Genomic DNA, 25,234 nt, shown 5'->3' with positions numbered 1-25,234 from the left:
TTAGCAGCTGGACTAATCCCGGGCACCTCGTGCTGACCTTTACACACAAACGCACAAAACTTTCTGGGAGACTTTCTTCCCCCAGTCTTTCGCTTATTTCATCTCCCAGTAGGGCTGCCTGCTGGTCCTGGTGATCCTGCTTCCGTACAGAGAGAAAGAGCCTCCACCTACCTTCTATCCTTCCCTCCCTGGTTCCTCACTCCCTCTCTCCCCCGCGGGCTGGCAGGATTCCTCGGGCAGAGCATGCAATCAGTTCGCAGGGAGCAGCCGCAGCCACAGGAAAGATGCAGAAGCACAGTCAGAAGGAGCACCTCTACAAACTGCTGGTGATTGGGGACCTGGGAGTGGGCAAAACCAGCATCATCAAACGTTATGTCCACCAGAACTTCTCCCCCCACTACCGGGCCACCATCGGGGTGGACTTTGCTTTGAAGGTGCTGAGCTGGGATGCTGAGACTGTGGTACGGCTGCAGCTCTGGGATATTGCGGGTGAGTACAGAGGAGAACCCTTTGCTCCATAATGCACCCAGGGACATTACAAAATACAGACCCAGACTCATTTGTACTAATCTTTAAGTTGGAAACTCCCCCTGCCTATGCAGTGTGAGAGAGGAAATCGGGGACAGAAAACTCTAGGGGCAGCTTGACATGTTGGGGTTTCCCTAAAGCCAGCAGACCCACAAAAAAAAAAAGGATGTCAGAGTGAATGCAACTTGCCCTGTCTGATTTTTCTCCCAAGCCCTTGGACATGTGCAAGGACATGGGCACCTCTCTCCAAACTCACAGTTCTTTCCCTGCAGCTGCCACTGTTCAGCTTCCCTCATTAGAGTACCACAACTCTGTGATGGAAGGGAGACTAACAAGAATGTCCTGTTACATCTGTTTAATATTGTGGAAGAGGAGAGGGAGCCAATAAGTTGGTTAAAATTACTTTTATAGTTTAAAAAATAAGGGAAAAGTATATTTCAGTTACTTGGTCAAAATACCTTCCTTCCTCCTTTCTTTCCTTCCTCCTTTTCTTCCTCTCTACCTTCCTTTCTTCATCCCAATGAAACATAATTTTTGGCATGCTTTGAAAAGAGAATTATCTCTATTTGGCAACAATTCTGCTGTTAAAAATGTATTTATTCATGTTTACTTTTCCTTACTACAACATCAAGAAAAAAAAAGGTTCTGGGCAGGAATAAAAAAAATAAAGAAGTACATCTATCCTTGTGTACTTACATAACTAAAACCCTAAACCCCACATATTTCTTATTGTTGCTGTTCATGTTTCAGAGTTTTTATACTTGGCTTCCAACTAAAACCACAACTTATTTTTGCCGCTCTCATTACTAATAATTAATAATTTTTATTCAGTCCACAAACTAATAGTTTGTCTTGATGTCCTACTTCACATGCTATAAGTAATCATTTTCCGTCCAGTGTACGTAGGAATCCAAGTACAGCTATAAAAACCATTTCCAGCAAAAAAGGAGGGTGTTATAAGAACTGAATTCAATTAAGAAGTTACATTTGTTAAGTAAGGAACAGAGCTGAACATTATATCAGCTGTTAGGCAACTGTGCCAGCCTGTGGCCTGAGCTGTGGGTTCAGTGATCTGGTCTGGAACAGCACGGAGTAGAACTGGTGAAATGAGAAAATTCTTGACATTCTTATTGGCGGAGGGAGTGCCTTTCTTCTGCACTTAGCTGCCTGATGTCTGAGCTCTGAATTTGGCACCAAGGTACTAGACCTTATACAACAACACTGCTTTATGCAAAGCATGCCTCACCTCAGCCCTTTTTGCACATCAGTATAGTCTTGCAGTTTGATAATATGAAATATATGCTCAGTTTTCTTTATTAAAAATTGGAACAATGGGAAAAGTGTTGTTTTACTGCTCACCAATGACCAATTACAGCCATAAATAGGTACACATCCAACAAAACTTTGCTGCACGAGAAAAAGCATTTAATAGCAAATTCTGAATGCATCGGGGACTTAAAGAATGCATTTGCATGCCTTGTTTCAGAGATTTATTATACTACTAATCATGTGCTGGCAGATCATATGATGTAGCTTTCAGTCAGGCTGCAAAAGCAATTACACCAAGTTGTAGTGCTGAATGACTAGCGTGCTTTCTGAGTTATCACACATGACAGAGAGATTTGCAGCATAGTACTACATTTCATATCAATTGCTCAATTCAAAGCATCTCTCTGAAGGTCAAGACAGTGGCTGGTAATAAGAAGACTCCCTGTCTCATTTTAATGACTCCAGTGTAAGGAGCTTTAGATGTTGATGTATACAGAAAATAAGTTCTGTAAGTAACACACTGAATTCAGACCAGCACGGTGGTGGTATAGAATTTATCACAATGAAGGCATCTGGCTGATGGAAAAAAAAAAAAAAAAAAAAAAAAAGTTGTTTAAAAATGAAAGTGAGGTAAAACTGGTTGGAAATATAGAGGGAATGAAAGTGTTTTATCCTGGCTATGGCTGCTCATATATCACTACTTGCAAAACATAAATATATGAGGATAAGAGGGAGTAAATAAAATCTCTGATTCCAGAACATTCTGTCTCTTTTGACAGAATATTTGTTATTAGGTCTTGTTTATTTTTGGGGATAAAGCAATAAATTTTCAATATCTAACCAAACTGAAGGATGTTGTCTTAGAATTAGGACATATTGAATCAAAGCAAGTGCTGAAAATGTGTCAATATGTAAGTGTAGATATATGTATTTGTATATATATATCTACTAGGTATCATTTTAACTCTTACATCCTCACCTCCTCAGTTCAGCCAGTGAACTTACTAGTAAGCATAACATGTATTCTTCCTTGCACTTCACTGTGTGGATCAGTAGATAGTAAATTTTTAACAACCCAAAAATAATTTTATCAGAAATTTGTTAAGTAAAACAACTTTCAAGCTTATCTACATTACTGGTAGGAATTACATCCATGATGACTTCATGGTAGGAGTGGCACACTCCAGCCATGGTGGGACCAAGCAGTTTACCCTTGTTTACCCCTAGAGACATAGGAAGAAAAAGCAAATTTGGTCCATCTGGTGTCATCTAATTTCATAGTTAAATGTTTATATTTCTGTAACATATCTTTCTGTATTTTTTAGTTTGATAAACAAAATCGTGATAAGATCTAATAGCTAAACACTGAGCCTGCATTTATTTAGCTGAGTGATAAATGCTGAGCAGCAGTAAGGATAACTAAGAATTAAAAAAAAATAATTCAAAGATAAGGTAGGTTCTGCATCACATATTATTACATTAAGATTTGGTGGTTTTAAAAAGATAATTTATTCCTGAGGGAATATTGGACAAACCTTCATGGTTTATAATGTTGTGGCAACCTTAACATCACACTGGAATTAAAATCTATGAATTTATGTCTGATCAAGTGCCTAAAGTTTCAAGAGACTAAATTGTCAGTATTTTGTGTGGAAGGACACGTATGCAGAAAAAATTTTCCTTGTTTTTAATTTCCTTCCAATGGTTCCATTTTACTTCATTGAATGTCCCAGATTCTCAGTTTTGGTGTTTCTGTCCCTCTCAATGTCTTCCATCACCTTTACTGATGTGTGATACATCTTTAAATCTTGCTCCTCTGTCAATTTTTTTGTGTTTCCTTATCTTTTCTGCTGCCTCTCCGTGAGTGTTCTTTAAATTAATTAATGGATTGTCAGAAGTAAACTCTTCATCGTCTTTTGAACAAAGCAGCTGTGGCAGGGATGGCCCTGCAGATGCAGGCTGGGACTTCTTTTAAAGAAACCAACTATTGCAGACTGCAGATCCAGCTATATTTGCTCTTTGCTTCTCTGCAAGGCTGCCCTCAGCACTACTGACCATGTTTCATACCCACACATCCCTGAGGTTTCTCTGAAGAGCAATTGTAGCTGCAGATTTACTGCAGGGAGCAGCTCTGTGAGCTGTGGTGGGCAGAGAGCAGAACCCCAGAGCTTTCCTCCTCCCCTGCCACACTTTCACAGCCATGTCAGCATCACTGCTATCCCTCTTGCTGAGGATGTGTGGGCTGGATTATTCATTTCATAAAAAGAAATGCTGGTTTGCCTTTACAAGGCTGGATCTTATCTTGTAAACAGATGACCTGACTCAGTGGAGAGATCCACACAGCATCAGTGGAAGAACAGTTTTGTTTCCTTTCCCTGCAACTTTCACCTCAGAAACAGGAGTTTTTGCACAGATACAGGCAAACAGACTGCCACTATAAAGTTTTTAAGACTGCTGAGCTCTAGAAGGAGTAAACAGACCCTTCACTAATGCCAGGCACAGCACATCCTCAGTGGTTCAGAATCTTAAGTGGCTGCTAAGCATTGCAGTACATCTGCATAAATAAGATAGTCATGGTGATTTCTAGGCTAAGTTAACTTGAAATTACTGTTCTGCAAACATAAAAAAGTCCCCTGCTGTGATGGTTTTACTTTAGTATAGATTTGTGGTAGGATCCACGGGCCTGATCCTACTGTCAGTTTGCTTTTCCACATTATGGAATGATGTATTTACACCATGTCAAGACTTGCTTAGCTTTCAATCTATAAAGACAGTGGCTTGAATTTAAGGGTTGAAATCTTGGAAGATATTTTGAAGTGAAAGGTAAACAAAATGTTTAAATCTCCAGAATATTTTCAGTCTTAGCTGAAGTCCCACTGTAAAGGAGAGTGGTTCCCAGAAGCTTTTGCCTCTTAGGATGAGGGATGGTCTCAAGAAGTGAAATCCATCGTAAAACTGGGCACTAGGCAGTTCTAATAAATTTTTATCTTGCTCTATATGTCAGATACTACAGGTGAGATGGTGGAAATTACCTGAGTTTTAGCACTTTATCATTATTTTTTATAACTTTATCAGAGATAAATTGTAGATTTCTGTGCAAGTCATAGAAAATTTATGTGAGGTGCATTTTTATAAAGGTTCAGCTGTATTGCTCTAAACCCATGAAATTATACCTTTCCCTGTGGTAGATTGCCACAAATATTAGGATAAATATTCAGGCAGGTGCCATTCAGACAAGGAGTCCTTCACTTTAAAGGGAATCTTGTTGATTTGGCACCTAGGTCTCACTGGGTTCATTTGAAAGTGGGGTAGGATTCACCTGATTTAACAGTCAGACATTTTCTATTGAACCATTTAGTTATAGCTACTCAACCTGGGTTTGCCAGGATGTTGAAGGAAGAGATTAAATACCTCCATAATGAAGCTTATGTGACCACCCTTAAATTCTGTCCTTGCTAAGAAGATGCCCTCTACATCTCTCTTTTCAGTCTCTGGCTACAAAGGGATCCTAGCTTTTGATACACCCAATTAATTTTTGAGAACCTAAATTGGAGCTTATGAGTCCCAGCATAAAGCACCATCTCAGTGGGCAAAGGCCATCAGGCATGTGGGGCTTGATGCTAGATGCCAGTGGCCTTGCAAGGGATGCAGTAAAGTACAATGGGCTTGATCAAACAAGCATTTCACAAGTTTCTGACTCTTCCAATGAAAGCAAACCCCATTTTCCCCAGTCCTTCTTGCAAAAAAGCAGATTCTAATGTTCAAGGCTGCCTGCGAGATACCACTGGATGCCTAATGGCTGATCTAATTTCTAGCCTAATTACTGTCTGAGCCATTGTGTTGCTGAAAACATAAGGCCAGATTCTGACACCTCTCATATATCAAACAGTGACTATTTTTATGAGATATTCAACTAAATGAAAACATTTTAGGAGCCTCGTCTATTAAGATAGAAGGGAGAATTTTCACAAAAAATGGTCCTTCTGGGTCCTTAGATATTTAGCTATCCAAGCACAATGCAGACACTGGAGATCACTTATTTTCACAATATAAATTAAAGTAAAAACCTCTGTGCAAATGACATAAAAGTCCGTGGTTTATAAACCACCTCTTCCTCCATTCAAAGATGCATAATGCCTTTATGTCAACTATATTCATTTATTAATGGAGGAAAAGTCCTCTTCAGAAAGTGTTTAGGTACTTTGTTCACTAGCAGCCCCATTCTTTCTCTTTCTTTGAAGTGACCAATAATGAAAATTTAATGCAGGAGCTCTGTCCTCCTGCAGAAAACTATTGACAAACACGGTGGCTTCCCTGTGCAATGAAAAACCCTGGTATCTGCAAAAGCAGATGGAATCAGGAAGAGAAGTCAGTGACACATCATCTGTCAAAACGTTGTAGGCTACTACACATCCAGACAGATCACATCACAAGATCCTGTTATTCCTCTAATAACTTTGATTGGTTTTGATGAAGGATTTTATGCTGCAGGTTATTGATTTAATTCATGTTCTATGACATCTCCCACCTATATTAGAGCTCTGGGTCCCCAGAAATATGTGTAAGACCCAACTTCTTTCTTTGGCAGTTAGCCATTCTTACATCACCTACATCTCTCCTACAGTGCAAGCATCTCAAGAGCTTTGTGAAAGAAATATAAAGTACCACAGAAATAGAATGTACATCAAAAACTAAGTCTGTAGGGTGCTGCTTGCCTCACCGATAAGTCTCAACTCAGACCTTGACTTTTGTTTGAAGGCACCTTCTTGCAGATGAAAAAAATTGCTCAACAAGGAGATTATTGAATAGCACATGACTTAGACATTCATCTGATTAGCCCACTGATAGGAATCATAAGACATTTTAATAAACCATAGCCATAAGAAAACTTCAGTATGACCTCCTATTTCTCACAAATTATATATTTCTATCTTGCTTTATCAATGGACACAGTGTTTGTTTAAGGTAAAAAAAAAAAAAGCCTAACATGACTGGGAGAAGACAGACACCCACTTTTGGTTTCTGTATCATGTGAATGTCTTTCTCCTTCCTGAAACATCTTGTGCATAAAACTGAAGATAAATATCACAGATGATACTTGACTAGTCTAGACATAATCTAGAATCCCAGGAATCAGCACTCTTCAATTCTCAACCCAGCCTTACGTTTGACAGAAAAATTTCTATCAGATATGATCTCAACAGGTAACCTTCTAAGGGTCAGAGGCAGACTGTCAATCTTCTTGTCTTCCTAACCTACTCACACTTATGCGCACAGAGAAAATAAGGCTAGAAACAGGTTTCCATTTAATGTTGTCTATTTTCATACCAACATTTCTCAGCTACAGAAGCATATGGTTAAATACAAGAGCTGCTTAAAGACTGCTGTGTGGTGAGGTGTTTCAGGAAACTATAATTCATTTTGAGATCACAGCTCAGCAGTAGACATCAATGGAAATTTTTCACTACAAGAAATATTCTATGTAATTTTTTTCCAACCTTGTAAATGCTTTTTCAAATCTCCCATGAAAACAGCAGATATATTAAAAAATCCAGAGGTTACCAACATGCCACACCTCAACATCGTGTGTTAATTTGTACACTGCGAATCATATAAAATAATTGATATTTAGAGATGCCTGTGTTTGAATATAATATTGCTAGCTCATAAAAATTATGTAAACAGCTTTCCAGAAAACACTGGATTCAGCAAACGAAATCATAAAGCTTCTGCACAGTTCTACTGTAAAATATCTCCTTCCAGATATTTTCACTAAAGAGCAATGCATCTCTTTGTATTGCTTTTGCTGTGCTATTTCTTACAATGTTTTCAAATTTGTAAGGCTTTAAATTCATCTTTTTCACTTCTATGTTTTATTTTCCAATAAAAGTAAATTCATAATGACTCTTGTGCCTGGGTTGGCTCCAGAGCTTAATTTTGTTACTGTTGGTTTATTATCACCTGCATAATAATATTGTGAATCCTCCTCATGTATGAGCAGATAGATTGTGTTAGATGCTTCCTGCAAAATTCCGTAGTATCAAGGAGCTTCCAATCTGATACCTATATTTTTTTTACTCCCATTTAAAGTCCTAAAATGTAAACTAAGACCCTTGGTACTGTCCCCAAACCTGGAAATCTCTCATCTTATTAAGACTGTACACTGAAATTCAAGCTTGTCCTAAAGCTATAAAATTTCCTTGGATATTTGTTTTAAAACATAATTTTTCATGTTATACTGACTTGTATTATCATACAAATGAGTTTAGTGTGGTACTTGTTAGTACCATTAGACAAATGGTACTTTCCAAATACTTGCAAACTGAAGTCCTACCTTCAATAATGTTCTCAAAAACCTGCTACATGGAATATTGACTTTGATTCAGAACAGTGATTTTTACAAGATGGTGTTGTTCTTTTTCCCTTCCTACTTTCTTCATCACAGGTCAGGAAAGATTTGGAAACATGACCAGGGTATATTACAGAGAGGCCATGGGGGCATTTATTGTCTTTGATGTTACAAGACCTGCAACGTTTGAAGCGGTGACAAAATGGAAAGAGGATTTGGACTCTAAGTTGGTTCTTCCAAATGGCAAACCTGTGCCAACAGTCCTCTTAGCAAACAAATGTGACCAGGGAATAGATGTTCTTATCAACAACGGCATCAAGATGGATCAGTTCTGCAAAGAAAATGGGTTCGTGGGCTGGTTTGAAACATCAGCCAAGGTAATGTTTCCATTACTTTTCAAATATTTCTCCAAGCACAGGGAAATTGGTTCCTAAAATAGCTCCTTCAGTTGAAATGTGTACATTGCAAAGCTCCTCTCTTCATGCAATCAATTAGAGGTGAATTTGTAAATACATTTAAATTTCTTTTCAACCTTTTATTGCAAGGGAAATGCAATGGAATGTTCTGAAATACAGCTGCTCTAATATGATGCGCCAGCAGTAAAGGATGTAATCAGTCAACAGCTTACTGTGCAGTAGCCTGGGGAGGAAGATGACATTTGGCTAGACACAAAAAACTTACTCTTATGAATGATATGAGAATATTCTTCATAATTCTCAACAGTGAACATTGTCTCTAAATATTTATATAACCACTTTGCCTGAGAAATGCTGATTTGAGACAATAATTCTATTGTGTTAGATTCTAGCAAAAAAGTCAGCCTACCATAATGCTTGCATGATGCTTAGTTTTAAACTCTCATTTTCAAAAGCCTTTTGGGAGGAAGGAAAGATCAGTGGACAAAGTGCTGAATGAATTGCTCTGAGGTTCAATTCCTTCCAAATTTCCAGGCTACCTATAAGAAAGTGGAAATAAAAATGAGAAAGGGAACTTGGACTTTCAGAGTATAAATGCTTGAGGTACTGTGGTCCTACACATCAATTAAAGATATCTTACACAATCTCAGTGCATGCAAGATTTGGATAGCTGGCATATGAAATACTAATTTGAACACAACAGTTGAATGGATATTGTGTTTATTGTTTCCTCCGATTATAAAATCTGGTGTCATCATTAACAGCTCTAGGGAACATTTGAATGTTTTAAATGTAAACAGTTTGTCTTGAGCTTGACCTAGATTGTGAGTAGACTGAAAGCCAAAATGCTACATTCAGCTGTCTAATTTCTTTTAAGTGCTTAATGAAAATTACTTAAGAATCTTTGGAGTATACACTTGTATTGTACTTTTCTGGTCTTGACTCCTTCTTTAAACATTTATATTTAAAAGAAGTCTCACTTGTGATCAGCAGATATAACAGCAGGTGACTGGCAGGATGTCCTAGCCTGTCTCAGGCATTGCATGGAGTCTGGGCTGAGATTGCAGCCTTCAGCACTTACAGGGGCCTAAAAGAAACATGGGGACAAACTTTTTAGTAGAGCCTATTGTGACAGGAGAAGGGATAATCTTTTTAAGCTAAAATACGGTCAATTCAGACTAAATATAAGAAAAAAAATTTACAATGAGAGTGGAGATACTGGCACAGATTGCCCAGAGAGGTGGTAGATGTTCCATCCCTTGAAATATTCAAAGTCATGGTGCTCAGGGCTCTAAGCAACCTGATGTAGTTGTAGATGTCCCTGCTCACTGCAGGGGGATTGGACTAGTGGACCATAAATGGTCCCTTTCAATCCAACCCATTCTATTATTCTATGGGTTTGTGTCTTTGGTGTCAGTGTCTTTGCTTTCCCACTGAATGGGTCTTGAAACGGGTCAAATGAGTTTGTTTCTTCAAAATGCCATATGTAGAGAGGCATTTTGGTCTAGGTCAATGTGCAAATTATCTTGCTCTATAAACAGCATAATACCCATGCTGCGTGTGCAAGACCTCATTTGAATTCAGGTCTGTGATTCTTCACTGATTTGTGCTGGGTGAGGCCACCAGAATCCAATGTTCCTCTGGTATAGTAGCCCTAACTTCTACTGTAGACAGTGTCCAGGTCAAGAAAGAGGATAATAACTCTGCTTATTCATGATGATTATGGCATAAAGCTAACTGTTACAGAAAAAAAAAAAAAAAAAAAAAAAGAAAAAAAAAAAAGAAAAAAAAGAAAAAAAGACAAGATACAACAAAACTTTCCTAAAAACAAAGCATTTGTGATGGCAGCTGCCAGTAAAAGATCTGGAGAGTTAGGAGATTATTATAGGACAAAATAATGTTATTTGTATAACGATGAGAGATTCTGGCCATTTCCAATGTTTTGCTAGGTGTCTAGCTGTCTTTCAGGATACAAATAATATGAAATATCTGGTTGTGAGTGTTTGGGATCTAGTTCACCACTGGTGTGTAATCCCTTACATGCTGTTTTCTTCAGAATTACTTTTTCTTCATTTCTGAGTCTGTATTTCCTGGGGACAAGAACTAATTCACTTAAAACTGAAGGCCCAAGGGAAAAACCACCACAAAAGTCATGTGGAGAGAAATGAATACTAGATTGTTTTAAAATGTTTGCATCTAAAAGACTCTCTAAGAAAATGAGAATGAACAAGATGGACCCTTGTTTAAAGGATACAGCGACATAGTTTCACTATTCTAGGTTTGCATTAATAGTCTTGCAGCTGGTGGCTTCTCTTTGGCCTATGAGAAAGAAATCTGTACCATGAATTCCATATGTCAGTCTCCAGCAAGCACCTATCCACCTCTTTAGAAGAACAATCATATTTATTGTGCCAAGGGACTTTGCAGGTCATGGCAGAGGATCAATGTAGAAAAAATTTCAAACCACAATGATGGAGCTGGTCTTGGGCAGAACATGCAAAAGTTTAATAAAATCACCACAGAAGAAAAATTCTCCAAGTTTTTCTAAGCCATATAAAATTAAGACTTCAGATTATTTTAACTGAGGAAATATCTAGATTCTTCTTATTTTATCTACTTCAGAAACCTGAATGTTTCTGAGGTTAACAGTGCAATCATATAGGAACAGAAAGTAATCCAACTATGGCAAGATTTTTCTTCAAAAGCCACACACAACTGTTATCAGACTGTTTTCTCCTGCTATAGATTAAGACAAGGACCTGCTATTCTGTACTCCCCATACATGCTTTCCACCTGGAGCTGGAGGCTTCTAAGTTTAAAATGATGCAAAGAAGAGTAATTCCACTCAATATAGGAGAATCACACCATTTAGGCTAAGTTATATCAGAATAATTTCCCCCTTGGTATAAGTTCTAAACTAAAGCCCCCCCATTTTATTTCTAAACAAAAGTAATTATTACTGTTATTCTTAAGTATTGGAAGTTACACATATCTGGTATTCTTTCAGCCTAGGGCATAGTAAATAATTGAACTCTGGTGTGAGGAAAATAAAAACTAAGCTCTGTTTACTATAGGGAATAGAAACTCTTTTCTGAAGCAGGATAACTCTGAGCATCATATTGCAGCTAGCAGGTTTAGCAGTTCAAATAAGTAATAACTTTTTGCTTGGTTGGTTGGTTGGTTTTTTGTTTTTGTTTTGTTCATATGGTATCCTGGAATAATTAGATCTCCAGAGGTTTTCTGGAGACGTGTTTGGAAACATTATCACCTTCAGAGCAAACTGAATATGATTTATGCACTTTGGAAAACCAAAGGTGATTATTTACAAAAATACATCTCTTAGTTCTTGTTGCCTTGCAGAGAGCATTATGTTATATATATGCCAACCATATTTCAAGCTGTAGATGGTTAGAAATTTTTGTCTGCAGCACAACTTTTGTCTGGCAGACTACACAAAAAATCATCCCTGTATTATTCCCTGGTGCTGTTTTCCTTAAGTTAGCAACTTCACTGTAAAACATTTGAGCCTCCTGATGCATCCTCAGGTACTATTTTCACTTCTTACATTAATTTAAAGGAGATACTCAATCTCTTTCAATCTTTTACTCCATACAAAAGTAGGAGATTTTTTTCTGATAGTTTTCCATGTAAGAACAGCCTTGTTGGGCAGCAGCACAGTGCAGTGTAGTCATGAGTTATACATATCACCATATATCTGGTGGAGAGCCTGGTCTCTTTTATATATGCATATTTAGTTGGTTCATGTTATTGCAAACTGAAAAGCTAGACTAGACAGTCACGAAACAATACTTAGCAGTAAATTCTTCAATAAATTTCATTACCACATTATTGTGAAAGATGCATTTTTTTTAAAGCACGGAAATTTCTCCTTCCTGTCACACATTTATTTAGCCATCATGTGGTCACAGTCGCTGAGAGCTCCACTCACATTTCCAAGCCTTGAAACTGTTTTCACCACCATTTGTAGTTTAAAGAGGCAAGCTTTTCCCATACATCAGAAAGCAATGGTTTCAAGCTTATTGTCACTTGATAATGAAAATGGAACTTGTGCATCAAAACAGACAAGTTAGGCAAAACAAAATCTGAAAATAACTGCTTCAGAAATAAATCCAAATACATTATGACTGGCCATGGCTGTGCTGTGATTATGCCCAGGTTCATTTTGTCCCTGCTGTAATTCCGCTGTCAACAATGCAAATTTTGGTGAGAAGACATCCACTTTTTGTCCAGATTACCCAGTGAGGTTGGTAGTTGTGCTTTTCAGATCCTTACCAAACCAATTAAAACCCACAGCCCCACATCTGCTGATCATCATTGCCTGGAGACTGAATGAATCACAGAATTATAGCATGTTAGAGGTTGAAAGCAACCTCAAAAGATCATCTAGTCCAACACCCCCACCAGAGCAGGGTCACCTATAGCAATTCACATAGGAACACATCCAGGTGGGCTTTAAATGTCTCCAGGGAAGGAGACTCCACAACCTCCCTGAGTAGACTGTTCCAGTGCTCTGTCATCCTCAGTGAAAAAATTCTTCCTTATATATCTGGAGTTACCCAACAACTTATCAAAGATGATGGAGAGCGGCCTAGCAATGACATCCAGCAGTTCCTTCAGCACCCATTGGTGCATCCCATCAGGATCCATGGATTTACGGATGTCCAGACTCATTAAGTGATCCTTAACCCTGTCCTTATGAACACTGACTCTCTGGGATATCTGGACACATCCTATTTGGACCTTGAAAAATTAAAAAATATTTCCTCCTTTTGGAAACATGGATATTAAACACTATGTCCTTTCTCCAGCATTTGTCTGATAGCCCACAGTGTGTCACAGTGCCCAAACACGGGACTAGAAGTCAGGAGTCCTCTTTGCCACCAGTCTGAGTGAGCTTCAGAAAGTCACTGTTGTCTCATCCAGTCTCTTCCATAAAGCAAGGACAGCAATTCTGCTTATCTTACCTGTGAACCCCATGAATGGGTCAGGCTCTGCTAGCCTTACTTTAGATCATAGATTTTTCAGTTCTTCTGACTACACAATGATTAGGAAAGCTGAAAAATCCCAAGCTATACAGTAGATTTGAAGACCAGAGTATGTGGTTTCAATTTCCAGAAAGCCAAATGGGATCTGGACATGTGTGTGAATTAGGCTGACACACTATAGCTGGTCTGCTGATCTGGGAACTGAAACCAAAGCAATCCATTTGAGACTTTTAGGGATATGTAGCTCTATACATTGTCTTTTTGATTCACTCAAAAAAGTTTCTAACCGATTTCATCACACAGAGCCTGAGCTTTTACCATAAAAACTTTTACCATAAAAACAAGAAATGAAGCTGACACTTAGGGCAGAAGGTTTCAGTTCAGGTACACAGTCACTCTGTACAGAATCCTCTGCAGAGTTTATTTCTTGTAACAGAGACGATGAGTTGCTTCAGCTCATCCTACAAGTATTAGAGCTGTCCTATATCTCTCTAGATCACTTCTATGAAATATGTTATTTAGTGCTGGCCAAAAGATGAAAAGTCACAGAATGAAAAGACTTTTGAAATTAGAAAGGACCTCTGGAGGTCATTTAATCCAACAATTTTGTTGCAGAATACCAGCTCTAAAAATTCAATTACAGAAATTACCTTGTTCTCAGGGTTGCAATCACAGTGTTTCACATCCATTAATTTCATGCATCTAGATGGCTTTTAACCTGCATATTGGTGTTCTTCTAGAAATACATCCACAGCAGGATGGAACAGCATTTTAATAAGGCTCTGCTGACAGTGGTTTCCAAAGTTGTGGAGCTGTTTTCTCAGGTTGCTTGTTACAGGGGAGTTCAGGTTTAAACATCTCAAAGTCATATCTCTGCTCCTGGCTTTTAGTGCATTATAGAAATAAAATGTCAAATCTATATGATTCTCAGTAGACTCACACCAAATATCTGAATATTTTAGAATTTGTAAATGTTTGCATAAGAGAAATTGATTTCCTTCTGCTTCAGCAGCAGAGTCTAAGGTTCTGTCTCTAAGTAGAGCTGGCTTGGACCTCCCCAAGTGCCCATGTTAGGTAACTATGCTTGACTTTCAAGGTGAAATTTAGAAGCATCATATTCAGCCAGAGAAAGAAACTACCCAAATGTAGAAAGGGGATTTATTTCATATATTAACATGGAATGCTCTAAATGTTAATGTTCTACATCTGCAGTAGAGATTACAGAAAAAGCAATCCAAAATGCAAAGAAGCTTGCTGAGCCTGTGTACTGCTTTGGGGCATATTCAATATAGTATTTATTTTTCCTTCAGCTTATTGTTGCATTGCAAGACTATGACATAACTTCCCATAGCAATAGGTTCAAAGGTTTTAAATCATAAGTTCTCCTTTCCTGCCTTGAGTTGCTATCCTTTCCACAAAACTGCCGTTTGAAAAGTTACATCTGAAGGAGATCAATCTACAAAGAAAACTGACAAATTTCATTTGTCTCTTCCAGTGCTCCTTTCTGGCTTTCACAGATTGCTCAGAGTTATTTTCTTTTCCTTGGTTTTTTTTTTTGGTAAATGAATAAAGAGTAGCATGTGCTGATTTTTGCTTTTGCATCCCTTCTTGATGAGGTCAAGAGAAAGACTGACTCAAGCAGTCAAACATCATTCATTACAGGAGCTGGGTTCAGTCCTTGCTCTTGCAGGGGAAGTCACTTAGGGCTGGATTCACAACTTAGTTCTCGCATCAATGACAACAACAGCATCTTTCAGATGCTGGAGCTGGCTAAGGCATAAATATCACAGAAATGGGTTAGGCAAAAGGAAATGGGACCAGGCAAGCAGAGGTGCTCAGAAAAAGGTTTTGTAAATCTAGCATCCTAAATCAGGACGTCAGTGTGAGAAGTAGAGAAAAAACAGAAAGAGAAAACTGATAGCAACAAAGGCACCAAAATATAGGTAAGATCCTTTCTTCCTGGTCTTGCAGTAAAAAGTCTCCCACAAGTCTTGGAAAGGAAAATTGTTGCACACATACATTACCAGAAGATTTCAAATTGTGCCTTCTTCCACTTTCCAACTAGACACCAGGTGCTGGACCCGGCTTCATGCTGGACCAGTTTCTTCTGTTTGGGGTTCTGCAGAAGAAGCAGCCTTAATAGTAGTGTAGGTAGATAGACTTTTCTCGGTGTTTCAAGAATTGTCAAGGTAGAAATTGCCTCAGAGGAGGTTGTAAAACAAACCATAGCATTATGTTTTGATCTAGTACCATGAGAAGAGCTAGATAACCCCTGAACAACTGATGCTCAGAAGTGGCTCCACCAAGGAGGCAGAGTAGGGTCCTCAGTATGACATAAAAAATTTGCATATGAAAGGAAGTTAGGAAAATCGAGAAGAGAAGTGAAGAGAAGAGAGGAGAAGAGAAGAAGAGAAGGAGAGAAAGAGATGCAAGGCAAGGAAAAATGGAAAAGTCTGGACTGCAGCAATCATCATAATTGCTGTAGTGTTTTGGGGAGAAAAAGCCATAAGGGAGATGACAATTAAGGCATTTTTAACATAGAGACCCAGTGAAAAAATTTTTCATTCTGTTGTTTAAAATACATTTTTTCTTCTTTTTTTAAACATGATGCATTTTAATTTTAGGCATCAGGGGGGCTGTTTCCTTTTTTCAGTACAGTCAGTAGGGTGTCAATTATACATCTCTGTCCAATCAGGTGCCCTGGTTCTCAGTTTCTTCATATTTGTTGTGTGGATTTTCACCTGCTCCTATTTCTCTGTCCTTTCCTAGATTTCCTTTAGACACCTCCTGCTCTCTAAAATCACCAGGTCTCTGGCTGTCTGTGTTTGGATAGCAGATCAGCTTGCACTGTCTGTAGCTGCTTTGCTGCCTAGCAGATTATTGATTTTGGCTTTTTTTTTTTTTTTTTTTTTTGTAAAACACACTCTGGGAAGGGAGGTGCAGAAATCAATATTTCATTAGGCACACCAGAATACAGCAACATCTGATCCACAGACCTAGGCCTTGAAGTAGACACCATAGGGTCAGGATTGTAACAAAAGGCAGCAGAAGCATCAGAAAGGCAGCGGTCAAGGCAGAGCTGGGAGAGCAGGAGCTGCTCTGTTGGCATGAGCACAGGCTCCTTGCAGCAAGTGACTTGACATGCCATGCTCATCAGTACCATGTACCAGTTGTCAGCTGAACCTTGGGAGAAGGCAGGAGCCAGACACAAGCTCAAAACCAGCTGTGCTTTCTGCCAGAGTCACCCTTCCTCTATTGTTCCCCTTGTACTGCAGCAGAAGTTTTAATGCATTTTAGGCAGTTCATATAAATTGTCAGGATGAGATGACGCCTCTCTGATCCAACACTGTGTATGGGACTTATTTCCTCTTATACAGGACAGAAGGCAGAATTTTAAATGCATGGGTGTGAACACTTTAAATAAGGAATCCCTGCAACCCAGCCCATTTTTGCTTGATGAGGAAAAGCTCAGGGATATAACATAGTCAGTGAGTCTAAAGGGATGGTGTCCTGACAGAGAGGAAGGTAGAACTGGAACTGAAGCCATTTTCAAGGGAAATGGGCAGAGATGAGGAAAATATCTGTCTGATTCTAATACCAGAGAAATAACAAACTCAATCTAAATTGCAAATAGTGATGTAATAATGATTATGGGTCACCTTTGGTAAATAATTTCATTTAAAAGGACCAATGTGGAAAACCAGAAGGTTTTAATTTTCATATTCCCCAAATTAAATACTTTGACTTTTTATGTCAAAACAATACTTACATGTTCAAATTTAGTTTTCTTCCCTCCAGAAAGATATATAAGTTTAAAATGAGGTTTAATAATCAAATTTCACTTTAGTTTGAGTTCTGGCTGAAGTCAAACAGCATTGCTTTTTCCTTCTGAATTTTTAGGCTCAGGTATGGCACATACATCACCAGTGGGATGAAGGGTGTCCACTTATACACATTTTATGCTTCTGTTGGTTTGGGTTTTTTCTTCCTTTCCCACTCTTATAAAATTCTGATATTAAGCCTTTGACAAAGAGGGTTTCTGTTAATATATCTGAACATTAGTCACTTTGCATCCAATCTTAAATGGCCCATAAGACATTGTTGAAAAGATGCATGCTTCCATCCAGGGAGAAAAGCAGCACATGGGCAAATGATGTGCTTATTAGTCCATTAATAATAAAGACATGCCAAATATAAAAGCTTTTTACATGTTTTCTAAGAAGTACTGAGAGATATTTTTCATTGTCTCTTTTCTAATAAAATTTCACAGTGTTCAGAATAAGACTTGGTGCATGCTTGAGGAATTTGTTTGTCTGGTCTGAGAAAGCTGTGTGATACCTCAGCATTTTAACATCTCAGAACAGAGCTGATTCCCAGCTCTGTGTTACTTTCTAGGGCTTAGTGTGTAAACGAATTGTCTAAAGATTTTCTTTTTTCAAACAACTTATATTCTTTAGAAGACTAAGATCAAATATTTAGTTTTCCATGTAGCTGAAGAAACCTGTGAAATCTTGGCACTGATTAACATTTTCAGCTAGATCCCCAGATATCAGGTCTTCACTGTGGTTCAAAGGGACAGTCAGTGCTTTGCTGTTAATTTCAAAAGGACTGAAAATCAAGCTCACAGAATCCACTGCTTTACCATAGCTTTTGATCATCATATAATTGTAACATTTCTACTGAAACACACACACTTTTCATTCTCTTATAGCTGTACTTAATACTTATCTGAGATTGTCTTGAATATGCATGAGCAAAAAAAGTTTAAAATGCTAAATTTTACATTTTATTAGTGTTGATGAACTGATGCTGAGTGTTTGCTGAAGGCAGATGTCATGGCATTGTGTGCATGGGTGTTTACGATCTCAGTAGAACAGGCTTCAGATTCAGCTTGGAAGTCTGTGTAATCTTAGATTGCAAATAAAAAGGTAATCTTTATGTAGCAAGAGTAGGATTATGTGCCTATACATAAATATACATATACATCTGTAAGCATTTCTACAGGTGGTTGTGTGATATGACTTCCCAGAAGAGTGAAGCTAGAGAGGTTTCCATCTCCTATCATATAACATAGATTACCAGTGCAAAAAGTTAGAGTAGAAGAGTGTCTTTAAGGCCAGAAAGCCTGACTTTTCATTCCAAACACACCAGGGGCTGTCATTAAAAAAAAAAAAAATCCATACTCAGTATTCCTGCTTAATCTATATACTGTGCTGAGTCTCACTGATCAGCCTGCTTCAGCATTTTTTATTCTAGAGACAGAATAAGAGTTGCTGGAAATCAAATGTGCTGTTGCAGTAAGGCACATGTAGGAAAAGAGATGCCTTGCCTTTTGTTCTAAACCTTTAGAGTGAAGATTTCTGTCTTACAAATGAAATCAATGTTGATACAGCTCTTCTGAAGCAGTGTACTGGAGATGAGCCAACCTCCACAAAAATGAGGACTCCAAATGATATAGAACTTTTTTTGCTGCTCTGTGAATAACTTGAGATTGTATAACTTATCCAATGAATCTGGCTCATCACAGGTTCTGAGCATTGTATAAAGAAGCTTCCTGAAATTATGGGAAAAGCTTTAAAAATAAATGTTATGGAGAGCTGATGGTAATTGCTGATAGGTAATTAATAATTTGAAAATCTGAATATGTCTTTGGCATTGATCTAACATTTGTTTTTTTATGTTATTGTAGCAGTCAAATCACCAATATTTTGGAGTAATTTCAAGTAAATTCTGTGTATAATTTAAAGGATATGCATCATAATATAAACATAGCTAACTTTAAAGCCACAGTTAGCATTATATAATACCTTCAGCTTTTGAGATCTGTTTATTAAGGACAATAAACTTTTGATGTTGCCTAGAAAAAACATTAATTATGCACAGGGAATATGCAGCGTGGTATAATTAATATTGATTAATCAACCTCTCTTTTTCTTTAACTTGCAGGAAAATATAAACATCGATGAAGCTTCCAGATGCTTGGTGAAACACATCATTGCTAGTGAGAGTGATCCAGTTCAGTCTGAGGAACCAGATATTATAAAGCCACACTTGAATTCATCCAAGATTGTCAGTTGTTCAGCTTGCTTTAAATCCTAAGAGACTTCTAGACTATTACAAAAGCTGAACAACTATGATTCACAATGTATACTTTATCCAACGTATCCAGTCTGCCTAGATTGTCCATAAGCAGATTGTAATTTCCTCAAAAATATATTTAAAATTTTCCATAATTTTTTACAGCTAAATTTTTTTATGAGCTGTTCATTGGAAGCAACTAGTCAAAACTGTCTCTGTCTACTGGTCAAATAAGTCTCATGTTGATTACCATGTTTTCCCAGTTGGATAGCACCAACAGGAATATCAGAACCTGTTTCATTGCTATGTGGTTTCTGAAAGCTCATATTTGTGATGTGACTGCAGTAATACACTACTTTTTCATTGGCCCTCCAGCCTGTCTTCTCAATACCCTGACCAGGCAGCTGTCATCAGTACACTTTTTTGTCACCCCTCACACTTGAATTATCTTGTTTCATAAAGGAAGATAATGATAACAAAACATGGCTTTTCAGAAAGAGGCAACAAAAAAGTTCACAGTGAACTATTGCAAGTTCAGCCTCCTGGGTGAAGTGGCAGGACTGAACATGAAATAATCTTCCAAGTCATTCAGATATCCAGAAGAGCTCAGCTTTGTGAGGGTAAACCTAAGTTAATTTTTACTGCCTCTTTATGAAGAGTTAAATTCTCATGGTTGTTAACATTTTCTTCAGGCAAAGCAAGATGAAACAAGGCAAGGGCAACATGTGACAAAAAAGGAAATTGGGGATACAGTCTCATAACTGAAAAGACTGAGAGTTTTCAGGAAGCCTATCTATTCTAGAGAGCCAGCATCTCCTCTGAAAAGCATTCACTGATTATATTCCTTCCTCTTCATCCCCACAGATGTTATCCTTCTGTGTTTAAATGCTGCAGACTCTATAAGGCCCTGTATGCATCCCTCCATTATGTTGATTCTCTTGGGGAAATTCACTATCCACGCAATAATGTAACAGCTGAGCTTTTCAGAAATGCCAGTAGGTTGAATAGGAGGATGGTTGCTTTCTAATAACATTCTTCTAAGCACCAGAATTATATGAAGGATGATAGGAAGCAAAATGAAACCATCCTAAGAAACACTCCTGGAATATGTGCAGAATTTTTTGAGCTGTACTGTGGAAATGAAAGGGGTGATTTTCAGAGTCTCACAAAATAAGTGGTTGGGTGGAGAGTCATTCAGACAAGTGTGTCTCGTCAAGAAGTCTTGACAACTGGCTGCAAATCACTGCAAGAAAAATTTTGCCATAGACAAATCACTTCCATTTTCTTCTTCCTACTCAGCCTTTTCCCTCCTAAGCTGTGAACTTGCTGTGGCAGGACCTGTCTTCTGAGCTGGGTTTCTGTCCTTAAGGATGTGTAACACTACGGAGGGGAGGAGGCAGAATCTCATGATCTCTTGTGTTTGCAGACATCACTGCAATACTTAACCAAATACTCACTTAGAAATGAAGTAGTGAAACTCTCAAAGGCTAGTAAATATTTTGCTTTGGGTAAGCAAAATCTAAAAAAAAAAAATCCTCAAGCTGATCTTATCTGGTGAGACCTATGAGGTTCCTGTGCCTCTGAAGTTCAGCCTGTTACTGAATGTTCTGTTGCTATATAGGCACTACAGAGGAGACCCAGGGACAGAGACAAAGTTTTTTATGTGCTCTTCCTAAAGCCTTAAACTGATATATTTTTTGTCTCAGAATTTTAGAATAAGAAAGCAAGGTCTGTGTTTCTAAAAATAAAAAGCCACCTGCAGAATTAATCTGCACACACACAAATAGATGAAAGGTTCCAAATATATCATGAGCTGGCTTTTTCTGAGGAGAGCAACTTTCCAGTTGTCTTAATTGCAGTGTTAGCCTTTAACACTTGTGTTAAACAACCTTTAACTCCTGCTGTGATCAGGGTCAAATACCTTAACCTTTCTGCCTCAGTTTCCTCATCTGTAAAATAGGGATCGATGTACACACCTACCTCACAGCACTCCTTGAAAGTTACTGTTGGCACCATGCTTTGAAGATATATGCTATACAAATGCCAAGATCTGTTACTGCTCAGAATGAAATAGAAGTGCCCTCTAGCATAAATACATGGTGCTGTAATGCCTTAGTGTTCTAAATCTATCCAGGGCTTGTCAGTGCTGCAACAATTAGCTTAAATTATTCCACCTCACTTAACCTGGTGGAGGTTATAAAGCAATGGACATGGGATGATGAGTTTAGCTGCAGATGGGTTGCAAATGGAAACTGTGGCTGCATGGATGTCATGGTACCCACTTAATAATATCAGCAGCAAAGCTGAAATTTAGAACTAGTGCCATGACAGCTATTTCAGATTTAAAGCATTAAGCATTATTTCAGTCAAGTTGTATGGACACTTGATTAAGGATAACACTTAATTTATACCCTGATCTCTTTTGGGATGCTGGTGAACCAGGCTGGTGAAAGGACTCGAGCACAGACCCTATGAAGACAGGCTGAGGGAGCTGGGGCTGTTCAGCCTGGAGAAGAGGAGGCTCAGAGGAGACCTCATCACTCTCTACAACTCCCTGAAAGGAGGTTGGAGCCAAGTGGGGGTTGGTCTCTTTTCCCAGATGACTTTCAACAAGACAAGGGGGCATGGTCTTAAGTTGTGCCAGGGGAGGTTTAGGTTGGATATTAGAAAGAATTTCTTTACAGAGAGGGTGATCAGACATTGGAATGGGCTGCCCAGGGAAGTGGTGGATTCTCCGTCCCTGGAGATATTTAAAAAGAGCCTGGATGTGGCACTCAGTGCCATGGTCTAGCAACCGCAGCAGTGGGTCAAGGGTTGGACTTGATGATCTCTGAGGTCCCTTCCAACCCAGCCAGTTCTATGATTCTATGATTCTAAAGGGCTAAATTTTCATGAGCTGATCTCCATATTTTAAATTATAAATCTGGATGTCTCAAGTGAAGCAGAGGAAGTTGTTATGTCTTCCAAAAATTAATTTGTGCTCAGCTTTTAACAAACATAGCAGTTGCTAACGTTTCTTTAGTTATCCTCAGATCACTTGTCTGTGGTGGCTTCTAGCCAATATTCACTGTTCATAATGGTAACTTTCATGGCAACTTTCACAACTTTTTGAGAACTATGGCTAAAGGTCTGGTATAACAATTTAAGAAACCACATAAATAAAACACATAAAATATATATAGACTTTTTTTTCCTTCACTGTGTTGTATAAACCTGCTTTAAACTATGAACTCATTATCTGTTCGCATTGTTTCACTTGTGTCATATTTCACTATATTTAGAATTCTGGGGCAGATTTTCCACCTCTCATAGGTGGTGGACAGAATTTGGCCAACTTCTAGACCATGGGCTATACAAGATATAAGTTCTAAAGTCACACGTTTACACCAGAAGAATTAGAACACTAACATGAAGAATCAGGACTCCCTAGGAGGTTATATAATTTCAAATACTCATTTGTATTTGTACTGAACTGATAAGAATATGTCAAATCTCTTTCTATAACACAATAAATGTGTGAATGATACCTGGATATCTAGCAAACAGAATCTTTTAGAAGGGGTTGTGATGGGTAGGCCAGGATAAAAACTTTAATTTAGAATTAATGAGCCCAGTTTGTAGCAAAACCCTTTCAGGAACAAATGTGAAATTTAATTATAATATATCAGTCCCTAACAGGTGGTATTTACTTGTTTTTTATTGATTCATTCTGTGCTATGTCCTCTTTGCTGCCATTAAAGACCAAGTGTCTTAATTGCATGGCCACTTCAAAATTAAACATTTTCCCCTTCTGTTTGTAATAAGTAATAAAAGGCACGGGTCTCTATTGCCTTCCAAGTGTGGAAAGATGTTGCATATTGTATGTAAATTTAATTTTCATTCTAGTTCAATCTAAATGCCCCTCTGAGTGTCCCAGCACCAAGGATCATTACCTTATGTTGCAGGTGATGTGCTGGGCATGTGGGATCAGCCCCAAATGCTCATGAACAATGATAGTCAGCATTTCCAACCCAAGGCTTCACTTATCAACTCAGCCACAACACAAGTAATGACAGAATGTGTTTCAATTTCCATCTTTGAAGCTCCATACAAACAGAATCTCATGATCCCAACTCTCTTGGGAAGCAGATACATAGGAAAATGGGTGGAGTCAAAGGTAAATTATACTCTTTTATTCCAGATATTTCATTATTTATTTGACCATGTTGAGCTTTCCACAGAAAGCCAGTTGGACTTTGAAAATCAGGCTTTGTTCTTTTTCTGCATCAATTTTTTAGGTCATATGTTTTCACTGAAATTTTCTATTCAAGAATAGTTATTCTGGACAGTATCTTGTTATGCAGCTGGAATGTACATCAGCAATTTTTCTTCAGATTTTTTTTTCTTCTATTTTAATCTATCTGACCATATAATAGGGGGAGAGAGGGTGTAGGTGCGTTTTAATAGCAGTTTTGTTTTACTTCTTAAAACAGCTTGTCCAGCTGGATGAAAAGAAGTCGTTAAATACATGTGGGGAAAGCAATGTTTTGTCAATTACCAGGAAACAATCAATGAAAATATATTTTACTGCACCAATATTTATGCATGTGACAGCAGGTTTTTGTTGTAATAAAATATGGTATTTCTGACAAATAATGGAATATGAGTGTTTTGTAAAAAATAATTCATTAACTAAGGTAAGCACATACAAATAGCCAAAAGCTAGTTCAGCTTTCTTCATATGTAGCAAATCTGTTGAATATATTTATATATGTATATTTTAATAATTACATTTAGATTGTTTACTTTCTGTATAACCTCATTTAAGCCATCTAAGTTGTTGGTTCACACTCATTAAAGGATTACATATCTGAGACAGAAGCTTTCCACCTTTTCTCCCTTTCTCCCTATTTGATATGCAGTTCCAGATGCATTATTAACCACACATTCAATTCTTGGAAGTCTGACTGGGTAAAAATGGTCCACATTAACAAGTTGGTCATCTGCATGTGTAGGACTTAGTAACTGCATTTGTCTTAGTTGTCAGGACAAGCTGGTACCTTCAGTAGCATTACACACTTGACATTTCATGGTTCTCTAGAAATATTAGATGGGTTTATTAATTAAAAACAAAACCAAAAGTGAAGCAAAAATCAAACCACAACCAAAACCAACCAACCAAACTAAAAAAACCAATGTGCTTGTCTTAAGTGGGAGTCTAGTATTTATTTTACAGTTTTCAGCTTTTCTGCAACAACAACAAAAACAGTTAACATACAAGTTTCGTTGCCTTCTTGCATCCTGCAGCCTGACATTCCCACACCCTATGGCTGGAGCTGCCACAAGACCCACAACCAAATCTCCAGCATTTAGTGACACTCTTGAAGCTACACTGACCAGCCAGCTGGTCAAGAAAATCTCTTTGACTGCACAGTTTGGAAATACCCATTTCCTGAAAATCATCTCCTTTATGACTGCAGTGTATCAGCTGCCTAATTAAGATTGGAATCTCTATTTTTTTGTTTTAAATGAGGTAATAGTTTATGAACATAGATAATAAACTGAGCAAAGCCACAACATGCAGTTCCCTTGAGTGGAAGCTAAGCAAA

The 25,234-nt window shown here is 38.0% G+C and overlaps 1 protein-coding gene across 1 annotated transcript; it reads left to right on the top strand.

Annotated features, from left to right (window-relative positions):
• On the top strand, positions 1–24,281 carry RAB38 (RAB38, member RAS oncogene family). Its single transcript, XM_071733331.1, has 3 exons — positions 1–489; positions 8,243–8,523; positions 19,515–24,281. The coding sequence occupies exons 1-3, from the start codon at positions 285–287 to the stop codon at positions 19,665–19,667; spliced, it is 639 nt and encodes a 212-aa protein (XP_071589432.1). The 5' UTR covers positions 1–284; the 3' UTR covers positions 19,668–24,281.
• The last annotated feature ends 953 nt before the right edge of the window (positions 24,282–25,234 follow it).

The sequence above is a fragment of the Heliangelus exortis genome, chromosome 1 (genome assembly GCF_036169615.1).
Source record: "Heliangelus exortis chromosome 1, bHelExo1.hap1, whole genome shotgun sequence".
Classification (NCBI taxonomy): Eukaryota; Metazoa; Chordata; class Aves; order Apodiformes; family Trochilidae; genus Heliangelus; species Heliangelus exortis.
This window is presented reverse-complemented; position numbering and strand designations above follow the sequence as displayed.

Coding starts and splice junctions, on each gene's coding strand:
- RAB38 (XM_071733331.1), top strand. CDS start 285: ATGCAGAAGCACAGTCAGAAGGAGCACCTCTACAAACTGCTGGTGATT. Junction 490..8,242: donor GCAGCTCTGGGATATTGCGG/GTGAGTACAGAG, acceptor TCTTCATCACAG/GTCAGGAAAGATTTGGAAAC. Junction 8,524..19,514: donor GGTTTGAAACATCAGCCAAG/GTAATGTTTCCA, acceptor TTTAACTTGCAG/GAAAATATAAACATCGATGA.